The 17,802-nt window shown below is 36.1% G+C and overlaps 1 protein-coding gene across 3 annotated transcripts in view; it reads right to left on the bottom strand.

Annotated features, from left to right (window-relative positions):
- Positions 1–1,416: 1,416 nt before the first annotated feature.
- ATAD2B (ATPase family AAA domain containing 2B) overlaps positions 1,417–17,802 on the bottom strand; it is a 162,303-nt gene continuing 145,917 nt past the window's right edge. For all 3 annotated transcript variants that reach the window (XM_046661905.1, XM_046661906.1, XM_046661907.1), the window contains 6 exons: positions 17,268–17,390; positions 14,279–14,416; positions 10,085–10,768; positions 7,399–7,526; positions 6,936–7,064; positions 1,417–4,859 (listed from right to left, as the gene is read on the bottom strand). In XM_046661905.1, coding sequence (XP_046517861.1) covers positions 4,818–4,859; positions 6,936–7,064; positions 7,399–7,526; positions 10,085–10,768; positions 14,279–14,416; positions 17,268–17,390 — 1,244 coding nt within the window. In that variant the 3' untranslated portion in view covers positions 1,417–4,817. The remainder of the gene's footprint in view (positions 4,860–6,935; positions 7,065–7,398; positions 7,527–10,084; positions 10,769–14,278; positions 14,417–17,267; positions 17,391–17,802) is intronic.

Raw genomic sequence — 17,802 nt, 5'->3', positions numbered from 1 at the left:
AAGGCTACAGTAAGGGAGATTTGCTGGTGTAGAATCTAAGCCCAGCCCTGAAAGATGTGCAAGATTTCAACAAGCGAAGATAAAGATATTCCAGGGTGAGAGGTATGAATAAAGTGATATGATGTAATACAAAAGGTCACAAGAAACTAAGAAAAAGTTTTGGGACTAGACTCCAGAAAATCCAGATAAAGGCAAAGGACAAATAAAATGCCAACTCTCTCTGAAGCCCTCCCTCATGTTCCCCATTCCTAAACAGAATTAATTGGCTCCCTTCTTAGAACTCTGAACAACTGTGTTCCTTCCGTTACAGCCCTTATCCCACTGAATCATTACTACTGGTATATGCACCAATCTCCCCTAGGAGACTATAACCTACTTAAAGACAGAGAATACATCATCTGGGTATCACATATGCCTAGCATAGTGCCTATGATGAAACAGACATATGATTGTGTGGGTAAGAGAGGGAATTTATATTTTAAAAAATAGCCAGTAGGTAACTCTGCAGGTACTGGGGCACGGGGATAACATGAAGTAGATATTTAAAAGTTAGGCTCTTGCTTTACTGTAGTTTTGAGTCCAATGGAGAGTAAAACTGGATAAATATATCTAACTTGAGCTCCAGAGTGCTAAAAACTTGATTGAGACTCAAATGCAATTATAAACTCCATATCTAAACATTCACATAAATTTTTTTAAGTCGGTTTCCCAGGGTTTACATTACCAGTCTTTTGATATATACAAACAATCAAAAGTAAAAATTATACAATCTATAAAATCACGAAAAACAAAAACAAAGTCTTACTCAAATCTAATCATTTCCTTTTTACTGTGGTTCAAAAAGCAAAAACAAAACAAGAAAATTAAGGATTTATACTGAGGAAGATTAGTATACTCATCTCGGGACATGAAAAGGTATCTCACGGCGGACAGCAGAAAAATGGGCAATCTAAAGCCAAGAACATTCTATTCACTTGAAGCAACAAGCCCTTCAAAATTCTAGTATGAACTCTCTCTCCATATTTAAATTCTATGTACTGTTTCAAGCATACTGACGACTACCTGATCAAAGAGAAAACACTATAAAATAAGTGAACCATACTACCTGATCATCTACTGTACGCAGCACAGTGTTCCAATTGTAAGTAATCCATTTGCTCCAACACAACATATTTTAGACAATCTTCAAATGAAATTAAAACCAGAATTTCTCAACAGAAAAACTTTTAGCTAAAAAGTACTGAAAGTACTGAGGGCTACTAAAATCTAAGAGAATCCTATAACAAGATATTTGGGGTTGCTTAATAAACATCAATATGCCCTACCTGCAAAATAGATAAATTCAGCTAGAAAAGTAGCATTGCAATTGCAGCCAACAGTAATCATAATTAAGCTAAAGAAAGACATGTTTTTCTTGTCATCTTTATTCAAGTATTTCACAGCAGTTATATTACAAATTACAGTAAATGTCCAAAATTCCAGAATTCAAAAATTAAATAATTTACTTCAAACTAATGTAAAATGAAGTCAAATGCAAAACATCAACTTAACACAATTCTAAATTAAACTACAAACCCAAAATAGACCATAGTTGATGAAGTCTACTTAATCTACAAGTAGACATACATGACTGAAACCAAAAAAGGACTCCCAAAGTCTAAATAACCAAATGTACAAAATACAAAAGATGCAAATACAAGCCCAAATTCAAGCTTACAACATGATTACAAATAATAATTATAATAACAATGGTATTCAGCTACGGGACCTGACACTGAAGATACCTACTGAATAGCACCATAGCTGAACCAACTTAATCAAAAAATGGGAAGATAAGATATTACCACCCCAACTCCCTAAAAATAAAATCCAGTAAACCTACAAATACATTGGCATATGAGAAAAATCAAGTCATGAAAGGACATAAAACAAAGCAAAAAAATTAATCACAGGTGAGATTCAAGCTCAAAAACACAATTAACTCCACAGCCATCAGTTTCAACCTTAGTGCAGTTCCATCCTCCTCAAAAAGCTCCCATGGTCCCCACAGTTGAGCATTAACTACTGTTGGGCTGTGCTGTGATACCTATTTTACTGATCTGAGAGCAATGTTTTACACAGGAGCTTATCATTTATAATGCTCACAATAGGAAATAAGAACAGAGGTCAATTTGTACATATTTTTGCCAATGCTATACAGCAAAAATTAAGAACTTACAGAAAGGTAAACAAAATTGAGTCCACTTGGATAATTTCACAAGCTGCTTTAAATTATAGAACCATCAGATATCTGAAAAATAAGCAAAACTGGTATAGTGTGTTTCTCTTTGGGGGGAAAGGAGGCCGGAGGAGTTGGTACAATTTTCAGCTCATTTTTCTCCCCTTAGCATTAGATTGGCTTTCTCTTTAAGACCTAAACTGTTCAAAGTGGCAGTTCCTATCATACTGAGGTTGCATCCTATTTCTCCATCTGTATCAAGGTTAAAATTAAAAAACTTGATCTTTTGGAAGCATTTTAATGCTGAACATAAATAAAATTCCCTTGTCAAACTCACTGATGGCTAAAATCTTAATTAACTTGTACAAATTTAGTAACCTACTAAGAACATGTGCGTTTTTTTTTTTCCTTTCACAAGTGCTGCTGTTACTTGAACAGAATGCTTCTGAATTAGAGTAACTGGAATAAATATTTAAAAAAAAATAGTGCAGCAAGAACCTGAGACTTGCAAAAAATCCTTTTACCAGAAACTTGCTACAAAAAATCTGCTACATCTTATTTCATCAAATCTTTAAATTCTGTAACAATTTCCATCAAAATACAAAATGCTAATGTATTAGACAGTAAAATAGTCTGAACTGGTATGATGGTAATAAATACTAAAGAAAGCATGAAAATCCTCCCAATAATCAAATTAGAGGTTTCAAATAACCTCCCCCTTAAAATGGTTCATCGTTAATCGCACTTGCCCACCTTAAAAATACAGTGTGTCTACACGGGTAGCATCTTGAATTATATGACTGACTATTATGAAAACTTCATAGATTAGGTATAAAGAAAACAAGTGGCATTTAAAAAAAATTAAGCTAGAATTAGAAGGCGTAAATTGTTAATGTAAATGAAAGAAGCACTTAGGATTACTGCAGTAGCCTACGGCCAAGGTGTGCTTTCCGCGCTGGCATCCAGCACACTACAACAGCTAGAGACGAGGGGACAAGTACCTTAGCTTCAGCATGTAAACGGTGGCGAAGTGATTACAGGACTCTGTAAACACTGTTGGTAACTAAAATACAAAAAGCTGAGGTAGCTCAATATCTCTGCAGTAGTCCAAGATCATTTGCTCTAATTAAATCCAAACTACATGTGTTGCATATATTGGAAAGACACACCTGCAGCTAACGGCTATAATGAATAAAGATATCAAGCCAACTTGTCAAAATTTTCTACTTTTTTTGTTTAAAAATCATCTGATAAAAAAATGTCACTGCACTCCCTTTGCCTCTTTGCAACTGCCTAGACTGTGTCTTCAAATTTGTAGAAAGTTATTGTAAAACTAGTAACCCATAATTAATTGTAGATAAGTACAACTCACAGAAACCACTCAACAAGATCCAAAATGAGTTCCAATCAAAATGAATAGTTGCGAAAGTAACCTTAGGGTAAGGGATTTAAACATTAATACTGTTATTCAAGGACCATACCAGAGCTCACTTGCAACTATGCATATAGAAAATGAATTTTATGGAGCTTCTGATTTCTCTCTTTTCTGTCCATTTGGCAAGTCCTGGCTTTAAAACAAAACAGTAACAATTTACTATACATGAAAATCATTCTTCTCTGGGAACTCAAACATGAATAACTATTAAATTGCCACCGAGAAAAGAAAAGAATGCTGCTATCTATTTATTTTCTGGTCATCATTGTCAGCAATACCGAAAAGTGTGTGCATTTATTTGGTGGCCTTTGTACCATTATTTGTTGTTGTTGTTTTACTACATGTTCCTTAAACAGAAACAGACCATACAGGAAAACTTACCATTTTAGTATATTATGTGGCTTAATGAGTGTCTTGACTGAGTTTTGAAAACAAGATAGGCATTTTACACCAAAACACTGGTTGCCTCCTAATGAAACAGAGTATCAAAACTTTTTTCAAGGTCGTGACCAGAGAAAACATTCTAATTCATTTGCTACAAACAAGCCCATCCTTTTGTTTAGCCTTATCTTTCTCAAATGAATAAAAAGGCACATTAAAGGCAGTTCTAAAGAGCCTAATCTAATTTTATCCAGTTTCTTCAGTTTCCCACCAGAATACACCATAGCCAACTCTAAAACAGATTTCAGTACATTACCCAGAGGGAAAAAACCAAAAACAAATATGAAAAAAGGGGTAGAAAAGGAGACAAAAAAAATAACAGGTTGTCCACTTAGTTTAAACAATTCAACACAGTTAGAACTGCCCCATCCAGTTTCCTTGTGTTTGCTGGTCTGCTCCCTAAGAGAGAAGTCTCCAAAAGAGAGTGCACGAAAAGGAGCAGAAGTGAGAGCAGTGTCTGTAGCACCAAAATCTCCAATCTGTGGGGTTGTATTTTTTATTTGCGGAAAATACAACATGTTTCTGAAGTTCTGTTTGGTTCTTGTAGGCTGGTTGGTTTCAGGTACCTGAGACAATAGCACCAAATTCAACAGAGAGAAATGAGTGAGAGAGCACTTTACACGGAGGCTCTGCACATAATTGGTGCAATTTGAAATTGAATGGCTCAGAAGACTGCTCTGTCAGGAGCAGATTGGAGAGGATAAACCACTCATCTTGAAAAGTTCATAGGAATGTCTCAAACATATGAACTGTTCTTTCCATTTCCTGTAAGGGGGAAAAAGGTGCATATTATCTATTAAAGGAAAGACGAAAGTATTATGGGAAAATTCATGTTAAATTAACTTTTTAGAGAAAGAATTTTACATACAAGTTAAGCTTTAAACATTTTTCTGATTACAATAACATAGCTACTCTGTAAGAATACCTGGCAAAGACACTTGCAAATGCCTCCTATTTTATATTTAGGCTAATGAGGATGATGCTAGTAACACTCAATGAGTATTTATTATCCCAGATATTGTGCTAAGAAACTTAGGTATATAAATAATTTATCTGCTAACAAATAGCAGAGTCAGGATTTGAACAGCCTCACTCCAAAGCCTGGGCCCTTCCTTAGTCATTATATTCAACTAACTCCCACAGCAAAATGAATGTATTCAGTACAGCAAAACTTGCACCAAATGTAGAATGCACCCTGTTCCCACTGCATTCACTCCAATTAGAGCTGAAAGAAAAAAGAAAGAAGAAAAGAAAAAGCCAAGAATAGCTGCCATCACCACCACCACCACCAGGAATGCTGCTCACTGGTGATTCTGGCACAGATCCCTTGCCTCCCTAAATGAGTCCCATACTGAAATATGTTTCACTGCTGAAGAGTATTCAATCCATTCAAGCTAACCAAATGTCAACCATCTGAACAAACAAGTTCTAGAATTAAAAAACAAGAACTCTACCCCACACATTCATTCAGATGGGCAAATGTCAAATACGTCTCACACATTTCATTTTCCTTTCCCCCTTTAAACACCTCCGAAGAAATTATATTCTACATCTCTGTAGAACTAATAGGCAACACTAACATATCATCTGGTCAAAACGTGCTTATATATGATCAATCAAAATCACCCCTGCTAAATGCCTCATCATACATTACTGAGTAGGAAAAAAGTCAGGTTATGAAACAGAAGATACAATATGATCCCAATTTTTAAATATATACTCACATACTTACATGTTACATACATCTAGACATTTTAAAGGATAGAAGACATTCCAAAAGATTAACACTGACTAGTTTCCTCTAGATGGTGAGATATGGATGACATTTTTATTTTCTCATTTGTGCTTTCTTGTTATTTCTATATATTGTATAATGACAGTATGGATTCATAAAAATGTGATTACAAAATAACTTTTAAATGCTATTTTGCTTTGATTCAAGTCCAATATTCCTTAACACACAGGAAAAATCACATCCTTTACAAATAAATCTTTAATATACTAGAAATGCTCCTTGAGAGCAGAGACTTTGTCTTACTTTTTGCATCCCAAACACGTAGCACAGTATCTGAAATGGTAGCTACTCAATAAATATTTAATACCTAGCCCCCCAGATAAGCAAACTGACAGGCAAACGAGCAGAGGGAATCTTATGAAGTCACGCAGCCATTTAGTGGGTGGATAAGAGATTACATTTGCTCAGATGACCTCAAAAAGCAGAAGTGTGGCTCAATGATGTAAATTATATGAACAGAGATATAAGCTCATATTTATAAGGAAGAATTTTCTTATGGCCCAAAGTTGTCTAGGAAGGGAGTGGTTCAACTCTAAAGTGTCTAAGCAAAAAGACAAGCACTCCTTCATGTGGCTATTTTACAGGACTAGATCTGAGGACTTAAGTTCTCTTCCAACCAATAGCGAGGTGGCAAACAGGTCTCATTGCTCATGCCAATTCCTTTTAATCAGCAGTGGCTGCGTAGGGAGCAGTGGTAAGAACTGTGAGGCCGTTCAGCAAGCCCAAGTGATATGCTTAGTCAGTGATGTCAGCAGTAAGAAGGAAGGGGAAAATTGTGACATGTTATTCTCTGTATTCACCAACCCAGAATCATGAATTTCTGTACTTTGATAAACAAAGAATCCCAGATTACGTGTGTCCTGAGGCAAAATGGTACAGAGAGGCTTTATTCTTCAAACTGTAACTCTTAATGATTCTTCTAATCTTAAATCTTCAAAACGTTCTTCGGTTACTTAATAAAAGATAGAGACTAAAAGTTTCTTTTTCTCTTTTCTTTGGGACTAAAGTATATAGTTGTTTATTCTACAGATGAACTAAGCACTTACCTCTACAAGTTGTGATTTGTCATAATCTTTACGATGACGATAGATGCACTGACTAAGAAGAGAATATAATCTCTCAAGCTGATCAACTGCCAGATTGTTGCTTTTATCTACCAACAAATCAAGCAATTTCTAAGAAAAATCAGAAGAAAAGAGAGTAAGTTTGATTTCATTGTTCAAACTGAATCAGTTGTATTCAAACAGCTAGGCAACAGATACCATGGGCTATAGCGTAACAGTGACACCTGAGTTTAGAAGATTCCAGAGTTTAATTTATTACCAAGAGCATTCTCATATTTCTAAACCCCTCAAAACATACATAACTCTTTTTTACTAGAATCTCTAAAGCACTTATATTCCTAGGTTAAAGCAAGAGATTATCAAAACTAGTTTTATTCAACTGCCTACAAACATATTCAAATATCTTTCCATTCATTTAAAACTGACTGGGAATAGCTAAATTTACCTTCAATCTCTCACGATCGACTACGAGAGGTGGCACAGGCTCAGATGGCTCTTCTGGAACCAGTTCCAGGCTTGTTGTTTTTGTCTGCTCTAAGATTAACTTACGATACTTCTTTACTTTAGACGCACCTACAATTGAGGGGAAAAAAATGCACTGCAGCAAGTAAAAGTTTAGAAAAATCAGGCTTAAACAACTACAAGTTCTTTTACCCACCACCAATCCTTTTTAGAATAAGGATAATCTTTAAATGATAAATAATTTTTTTGGTAAGAATAAGTAACCCAAATTAAAGAGAACTAAACCACAACTATGAAAGCCAAGTCATACTAGAATATGTATCATCTAATAAACATATCCACTAAAAGGAAGATAAATGCAATCTTCACCTCTAAGCGCTAACTTAACAGCCTTCACTCTCTTTATGATAGCCATCATTTTAAAATTTGGAGCTTTCAATATTGGAAGAAGGGAAGCAACCTAGAAAAGCAGATACCAACACAAAGTGAGGCCAACCTGTGTACATATTTGCCTTCCAATGTAAAACATTTTCCTCAACGTTGCCTGAAATTTCTCATTTTTCCTGTTACACTGCCTAGAATGCTATTAGAAATCAATCTGGGTTCTAACATTTTTTTCTTAAAAATATAAACCCATTAAAAGTGTAATAGAACTAGTGATCTTTCCTACCTTAGAATGAATTAGCATAATCTAATTACTTTCCTCTCAACATCATGCTGAGACCAGACACACTGAAAAAACAGAAATTTTGAGGTGGCTGAGCATGACTTGACAGCAGCAGGCACTTTGAGGAGTGCCCCGGGCAGGCAGACCATCAAGCCTATGCCCCCCTAGGTAGGAGCACTCTAAGAGGAGGCCACCGGGAAGGAACACAAAGACAAACTCGGATGGCTACAGAACTTTATACAGGATCTGGCTCATGTCAGGGACACTAAGGAGAACCTACCTCCTCCCTCCTGCATTAGTCCTCATATTCTCAAGTCTTTAAACAATTTTTTTCTCATCAATGCCTGCTACATAGACAAATAGTAAAAGAACCCAAATGTTGCCTTCAAAAACATACACCATGACATATCAGAGAAATTTTATATTTCAGTCAGCCTTTACAGTGAAAGCCTTTATTTATAATTCAATTAACATATGCTAGGAGTTTTGTTAAGACCATACGATCCTCATTACCACATCCATGGACTTCTAGGGGCCTGAGAACTTGGATTAGGAACCACTGCACTTAGTAACACTGCCCTGACAGTTACAAGTGAAAACTTCAGGCAAAGCTTTTACACAACAAACATCTTTAAAGCTTTTAGATCACCAATTGAACATATTATTAACTTAAACCCTTTCTGTAAGCTTACTAGAATATCATAGTAAAATAGCATTAAAAAAGACTCCTCCCCCTGCATCCATTCTGCCTCACAACACAGATCTCCCCCTTTTTCCCACTCTGTCCCACTCATTACCTAACCCTGGCTTCAACACATTTTTTAAGTTCTGTCTATATGATAACACAGAATAAATACTGCTCTCAAAACTACTAAATACTGAAGAAAAAAAATTCTCTACAGGTGGCATCTAAGAACAGTACCTCTCTCTTTATTCATTAAAAGAATTCTAAGACTTTGAATAATACCTTCCTACTTCCTACTTCTGCTAGAGGGCTCAAAAAACTGGCAGCAGAAAACTTTTGCCACCTAGCCCAAACCCCAGGCTAAAGCTATATACAGCACACAATTTCGAGAGCATGAAAAAATTTCAAGATAGCCTAGTATAAGGAAGGAAATGTATACTGAACAGGGTAGATCTCTAACTCACTCCATCTCACTATGGGCTAAAAAACATGATAAACAAAGCGGAGCTAGAAACCCTCAACCCTGTCTTCTTGCTTCTCTGAAGACAATCACATAGCCAGCCACAGGAAGTCAGGAGCCGGCGGAGCTCTGATTCTGTGAGAGTGACGTACATTTGACAGTGAGGGTTCTGCTGCTTTTCTCCACCACTGGGCTTACAAAGCAATGGAGCATCTTAGACTACACATCCCTTAGATTCAACTAACAGTGACTGCCTGGAATGAATACACCTCAGTATGTGCCAGGTACCAAGGGAGACGATTGATAGACATGACTTATTTCATCCCTGCAGTGATACCATTCTCAAATTTAATTTAGAGGATGAAAAACAGAGTTGGAGAACGTAAGTAACTAGTTCAAAGTCACATGATTATAACGAACAGAAGGGGTAATTTAATGTGGATCTACATGACTCTCATATACCATACTGCTATAGTATCCAAATCTTCTCAGCCATGCCAATCCCCACCCCACCCCACCCCAATAATTCTTCTGTTAGAATTCCATCTTCTTAACACCTGTGGATGTACTCAGCTTTTAGTCATAAATCCATTAGGACAGGGATGATAATCAGGTGGGAGGCAGAAGAGTAAGCAGCCAGGAAAGAAATGCATTCTGGACCATAAATCCTCTGAAACTTTCACCAAAATTTAGTACATATGTGTATACTTTCCTAGGGAAAGGGATGAAAACTTTAACAGATTCTCAAAGGGGTACCATTATTTATCAACTATTCCTACTGGGATCCAGACAAAATATGCAATTAATTAACTCTGGAGTTTGAACTTTCAGAAGATTTTTTAAAATATTAGCTCTACCTTCTTTATCCAGTTCTGCATCTTTCGCCTCCACATCGGGGCCAGGTTCTAACTTCTCATTATTGCTACATTCCAGCGTCTCTAGTTTCTCAGGATCATCTCCATGATTTTCATTCGAAGTTTCTGGTTTCTCTTTTGACTGGTCCTCCAGAAGAATCTTTTGTTCAGAACTACATTTATCTCCACTACCACAGAAAGAAACTACTTCAGCTTTACCATTCTGACACTCCAGAACTGGTATTCCTTCAAAACTGTCAGTGGAAGCCTCACCATTTAGACAGCTTCCTTTAAGGAAAGGCTCTTTCCTAGATGTCTGTTGTGGATTTAAGGAACTGCTGCTGTTGATGAGTAGAGACTCATTTGAACTTTCCTCTTCAGTGGATGCAAAGCTCTCTTTTGCGCCTGCTCCATTGTTAAGCCTCTGCCCCTGGTCCATGTCCATGATGTCACACGATGATTCATCATTGGTCATAGACAAGTCTCCAGTTTCTTCTCCATTTTCTTCATGGCAGTCAGTGCTTACCTCAAACTCTCCATTCTCTAGCAATTTCCTGTCCTCTGTATGGTTCTCATAGTCTGCAAATTTGGTGTCCTCTTCATCTTTTTTTAAATTATTGACTTTCCTTTTCTTAATAATTCCTTTACCCCACTGTGATCGCCGCCTCGATTTTCTCCGAACTCGAACTATTTTACAAGGAAGGAAAAAAGATATGTAGAACTTGGAGTGCAGTACTTGTTTTACAAATGTTTACTAAATAAGATCCAAAAGAAAGTAAACCCATACCAGTGTAACATACAAACAAAAACCACTTGGCTCCTGACATCCATACTGATTAATCCTCACAACCTACAGGTGGAATGGATGTGAAGTCAGGGATGAACTCTGAAGAATGACATTTTTTAAAAATTTATTTCCTGTATGAGCTTACTCAGCATTAATTTTTTCTATTACCACAGGTTCTACTTCATAGCTGTTCCTAATTCCTAACATCCAGGGGCCAAGCATATAATATTTAGGGAATGACCACATTACCAGGCTGCCTGGAAGGTTTGGGATGACAGCCCTGGATTGCCTACCAGGAAGGTGAGTGCTTTGCCACCAAGATCACCCAAAAGTGCCTAAACCATGACAAGAAAGGCGTGATCCAGTATACCAAGAATCCCCACAAAGTAATCTCCACTGCCTCCCTTTCCAGAAGAAGCAGTAACCCGCAGTAACACAGGAAGTGTGGTCACGGACAGAAGCCCTATGAAGGTTACATGGACAATTTGGTTAGCCCACTGTTAACTTCCTTTACCGCAAACAGTTCACCTAGCAGGACCGATTTACTGCAAAGTTGTTATTTGAAAATATGTAGAAAAATTAAGCCCTCTGCTATCAAGGTGACAATGACAACATTAACAAAACATTTAAAATAAATATTTGGTCAGTTATGTGAAAAGGGAGACCTACAAAAGTTGTAAGGACAATCTTCTTAGATGCTGGAAACTATCATGAGCTTTCTGAGTAGACAGCTGGTACTTCCAGGTAATGATGGACCCAGGAATCTTTAATTTCTTATACAAGTACCAAAGGTAGTTGGTTATGAAAATCTACCCATTTTCATACCCACCCCCTGTCCTTTAATAAGCAAAAAGTTTTGTTTTGCAATTTGGGACACTTGCATAAAGAAATTTAAATACAAAAGTTACTAAAGCAAATGAGTTAAGCTAGAGATCTATCATTTCTGGTATCTAACACCAAATTCTAAATATTAGTTTGTTGAAAGGCATTGGAGTAAAAGAAATTCATTTTTTCCAAGGATATAAAAGTAATGTCAGACAATTTTTAAAAAGACAACATATATTTTTAATATGTCAAAGTTGAAAAGCTTCCTGACTAAAGACATTTTAAAAAGAAAATACAAATATGAGATCACTAAGTGTAGACTGTTTGACCCACAGCTTAAAAATTGCATTTCAAAGACAAATAGAAGGGAATACAGTCTTATGACAACTCTTGTTTCTTATATTCCACTGCTTCATATGAACTTGTGATCTATCAACAACAATGTACAGTGTGTTTATATACTTTTTCATCCTTTCATCTTTAATCCTTATGGAGTCTCTGTAAAGATACAAAGGTATTCACAAGAAATGGAAAACTTTTGTTATAAATATTACTCTTCTAAGAATAAATCTACTAAATGTTTCTAAAATTGTTTCCAAAATTCAAGTTATTTAGTCACTTGGCTCAAAATGTATTTTGCCCTCAAAACTGTAATATCATTAGAATCACTTCTCCATTCCTTTTTCCCCTATAATTTCAATTTTTACAATTTACAGTTACAGAGTAACTGGAGAAAAAATTTCTGTATTAGTCTACTGTTAAAAGCTGGCTAAAGTGATGGACATTTATAAGCATTCCATTGACTATATGAAAAACTAATCCAGTCCACATTAAAAATGAAAACAAAAAATTCAGTTTGCTCTTTCTCTAAAAGGTGGAGCTGTTAGCTTTTGACTACCTGACAAGTCACTCCTGACATTGTAACCTCACTTATTCGCCAATCATGTAACCAAAAATACAAGAGGTTCCCTTTTTCTTTTCCTCTCTAAGCCATGAAACTTGAGAGCAAGAAGAACCTGAACTCTGCTCAATCAAGGGCAAGCTCAATTATTTGATATGTAGCACACTAAGCAAAGGCTAGGAGCCCTAGTGAAGCAAGTTTACTTCTAATACCTTCATCCTGGCTAAGAATAGAGAAAATGTTCTCATTTCAGAGGAGGTCAAACCAGAGATATTCCCCTCACCCCTTATATAATTATTTCTAAGGGTTAGTATAATTTTGGTAAAATAAGAGAAATTGATCATATAAGCTCCACCAGAATAGGGATTTTTGTTTTCGTCCCTGCTGTATCTCCACAGCCCCTGGCCCCTGGCACGTAGTGGAGTATATATTTATGGAACTAATCTTTAATAAACCACTTCCTTCTTCAGGGGTGCTTTGTCTGAAAAGCCCATTTAGAGGCACAATCTTTAGAGCCAATTTTTATAGCATCTCTGAGCTTGTTTCCAAAACTAAGACCTTAGGAAAACAACTCTCCCTTAGGGGCATTTAGATTTATGATTTAAGTCAGACAATGTAAAACAGACAAACGATGAGTCACATATGCCATCTACTGGTAAGAGAAAACAAAATTCACATTTGTAGATTAAAGTAACATTTTAATATTTAAAGGAACTTAAACCACCTAAAGCCAATATTCAATGTGTTTTAGTTAGTAAATATTTGTATCAGGTGCAGAGTATGTAAAGGCTTTCAAGGTTTACATTAGAATACTGTGTTACATAATCCAGGTCACGATCCGAGGTGCAACTAGGCCAAATAGCTTTAATCAGTTTCACGGAACTAAATGCACCATTAAGTCCTTCAAATTTTCTCACATATGAATGCCACTTATCACAAAGAGGACAAGCAAAAAACAATGACTATGGTTCATTCATTCAAATTCAATGTCATTGGTGAAAGAACATATTATGGCCAGCTTTACTGACAGAGCAGTATTATCACCTTTATACCAGAAGAGCAGCATATATCTTGCAAAGATGGCTATCTTCAGTGAAACACAGGAACTGTACTACGAAGATGCTACGTTTATTAACATTTGTCTTTTAGAAATTTTATAGATCACCATGAATGAGAAAAAATGAAGAAAATCTAGAACACTGAATTTTCCCTCTCTAAATACATCTCACTTAAACAAAACTAGATAAAGAAGGCTATACAGATTTTTCAAACTGAGCACAAAATATTCTGTCAGAAAAATCAAGTTCCTACTGTCAAATCAGCCACTCTGTTAAGCCAGAGTTTCCATTTCCTACCATAAAGACAACATCCTGCATACAGAAGGGTTGGGGTGGGAGGCAGGGGTGGATAAAGTCTATTGGCTCCATGTATCTATCCAAAAACCAAAGTTTAAAACTGAAAATATTCAAACTTAGTTCAATTATAACAGCAAGTACTGAATGGGGATAGAAAAGAGCAAATAAGTTTAAAGAAATACATTTCTGATTCAGCATCTTACCCCACAAGCTCTTCACCTCTGAAAACAGAGGAGATTAAAAGAGCTGTTTTGTGTACCCAATTCCTAACAAATCTGCATCATTCTCAGTTGTTCCCACTACTGGATAATAGGATCTCAAATACTCACACGCACATTTATTTGTAGAGTTGTGCCAGACATCCATTGGATTTCTTTGTTTGTGCCGAAATCCCTCTTCAACTCTAGTTTCTGTCTTTCGAGCTCCAGTACCATGAAGATTTATTTGTTCTGCTGTTACCGATAAGCCTGCAAGCAGAAGATAAGTAATACCTACTTAAATATTCCCAGCTACATAAACCAACAAGGTTTAAAAAAAAAAGTGTGAAATACAGAACTGAGTTTTAAAGTCATTAATCATACTTGGACAGTTTGTAATTTGGATGTAAATAGTATCTTTTGTTTTAAGTTGGGAAAGAAACTAGATATAAAACCATAAAAATAAAATAACTCAGCAGGCCATGCTTACACTTAATCCTCAAAGAGGCTCTATGTTTACTCATTTTAATTTGCAAAGGGACACATTTCACATTTTTATGACTGTGGGACAATAAGATTATACACTGTCTAAAAGTCATGATTTCTGCCATCTTAGAATGTACAAGATTTTATTGGGCCACTAAATCCCATTCACATGAACTGTTTCCATTTGATATTAGCTGCCTGTCACACCACACTGCAGTAAGTTTGGTATTCCTGCAATGATCTTTGTAAGAGTAACCATTCCATTTCAATCTTCTTCACTAGATTTCTTTCTTCTATGTGGTCCCTAAATGTTGATGTTTCCCAGGGTTGTCTTAGGAATCCCTTTTTTTCTCACTTTAATGTACACCTTCCACTATGAGCTTCTACTGCCATAATAATTCTCAATTCTACACCTTTAGCCCAAACATCCCTGGAGCTTCTGACTCATATATCCAACTGCCTCTTTGATATCTCTAACTGGATATCCTAAAGATAGGTCAAATTAAAGATAAGTAGTTTATCTTTTCCCACAAAAAATCTGTTCATCCTTAAATATTCCCTATCTCTACTGGTGGAATTAGCAACTGCTAAATCATTAAATCAATAATGTGGTAGCCAACTTTGACTCTTCCTTTCTTTCACAAATTCCTCCACCCCTGTAGTCACATCTCTCTTATATTAATCCTATCTCCATTCCCATTTCATTAATGGAAACTCTGGACTACTCCAACAGCTCTTTTCCCCCCTACATCTTTACTGAGGTACAATTTATATAACATAAAAATCACTCATTTTAAGCATATGATTAAATGATTTTCAGTAAATTTACAGAGCTGTGCAATCACCACAGCAATCCAATTTTAGGTAACTATCCCAGGCAACCACTAATCTACTTTTTATCTCTGTAAACTTGCCTTTTGTGAGCAGTTAATATAAATGGAATTGTACAATATGTGGTCTTTCGTGACTGGATTCTTTCATTTGGCATGTTTCTGAAGTTCATCCACATTGTACCATGATCAGTACCTTGTTTCTTTTTATGGCTGAGCAGTATGCCATTGGACGATAGACCCTGTTAGGCATACCCATTCACCAGTTAACGGACATGTGGGTTGTTTTCAGTTCAGTTGTCTAGTTGTTGTGAATAATGCTGCTACGAACATTCATGTACAAGTCTTTATATGGGTATGTGTTTTCATTTTTCGTGGGTAGATTCCTTGGAGGAAAATCACTGGGTCGTATGGTAAATGTTATGTTTAAATTTTTGAAACTTCCAAACTGGCTCCCAATAGTCTTTTAACTGTTCTCTCATTTTCCTATTCTGCCACATTGAAACTTCGTTATTTCCTGCTGCCAAAGCACTTTACCAATTCATCCCACTGCTGAAAATACTTCAGTGACTCCTACTGACTATGGCAATGGTTCTTAAACTTTAGTGTACATAAAAACCACTTGAAGAGACTGTTAAAGTGCAGATTTCCTGGCCTTACTACTCTCAGAGAATCTAATTCACCGGGTCTAAGCTGATGTGGGTAACAGGCACACACATCCTGAAAACCAGTGACTTACAGGATAAGCCTTAGCATGGCATCGATTCATTCAAATATTTATAGAAAACCTGTTGTATACTAAACACAGTTCTAAGGACTGCAGCAGAGCTATAAACAAGACATTCACAGCACTTACATTCTAAATAAGGAAGAGAGAGACACCAAAAAACACAAAATGCCAACTGCTATGGTGACCAGAGCCTGTATTAGATTAGGGGGCCAGGGAAGGCCTCTCTAACGAAGTAGAAGAAAAGCTTCTTCATAATTTCAATGTCCTGGACCCAGCTTACCTCTTGAGCTCTATTTCCCACTATTCTGCATATCTTTAGCAACACCCGTTTGCAGTTTTTCCAATATACCACATTGTTTCACATTTCTGTGCCTTTATACATGCTATTGTTTGCTGTGGTGCTTACAAATATCTCCTCCTCCTCTGTCACTGCCTCCTCCCCGTACTCCACTGGAGACAACACTCCTATATTCATTCCCCAAACTCTGATCACAATGCTGGGTTCACTAGCAGGAGGTCTCTGTGCTCTAAACAAGCTTCAACCAGTGCATATATCACACTACTGGATTTGTTTTACATTTCCCTCTCTCTCCTACTAAAGTGTGAGTTCCTCAAGGACAGGATATATTGAACGTACCACATTTGCTAATTCTGTGTTTATATTAAGAAAATCGCACATAAACTTCAACAGGGAAAAAAAAAAAACCAGTATTCCTAAAAACTTTTAAAAAGTACCAGTATTGGATGTAAACTGAAGTAAACCCTCTTCAGATATGAAAGCCTATTTAAATCTTATAAGAGTAGGAATCATTAATTAACAAAGATATACTAACGCAAAAGAAATTTCACTACGAAGCACTTTATTTCTATAATTTGCACTGCCGCAATAAAACTTTCACAGAAAGTTTTAAAATGTCTTTTTGAGAATTTACATGACACATACTAGTATCAGAAATCAAGTAAGGCTGTGCCTCAAAATACATTCTTTCATAATACCAGCAACCCTAAAGCAACACCATTCAGTAACATTCAATGCCTCTCGGTCTTCACTAGCAAGTTCATTTCTATAACTTACCTCTTTTTATTCTTGCTTCTTTAATTTCTTCACAGAGTTTATTAAATTCTGGATCCAATTCAGCTGCAATGATGGCATGTGCAGTATCCTTCAGAGTACAAGCCCGGTGCCTAATTATTTTATCTGTCAAAAGGTTGGTATACAATTATTATACATACAAATGAAATAACATGAACAAAGGGCATCTTAAAGAGAGAAGTAAAATAATACATTTAAATAAAACCGCAATAGCATTTTTAGGTGAGAAACAAGTGCATTTAAATGATCAGTAAAAAATAAGTATAATAAGCTACTTAAGTTGATAATTCTGAGAACTGTACTTTTAGAATGTCAAAGTACTAAGCTACGTACCAAATCATTACCGCAAAGATATGACTTTTATATTTTTGAAAACAAAAATGTATGATTTTCAATAAAAATTTTTTAAAGATTTAGAGGATATTCACTATATGCCTAGCACCAGACTTGCCAGAGACAGATACTGAGAATTGAGAAACTCTTACATAATTTCCTCCACAAGTGAAAAGAGGTCAAA

The sequence above is a fragment of the Equus quagga genome, chromosome 5, assembly GCF_021613505.1.
Source record: "Equus quagga isolate Etosha38 chromosome 5, UCLA_HA_Equagga_1.0, whole genome shotgun sequence".
Classification (NCBI taxonomy): Eukaryota; Metazoa; Chordata; class Mammalia; order Perissodactyla; family Equidae; genus Equus; species Equus quagga.
Note: the sequence above shows the minus strand (reverse complement) of the source record. Positions and strands in the feature narration are given on the sequence as shown.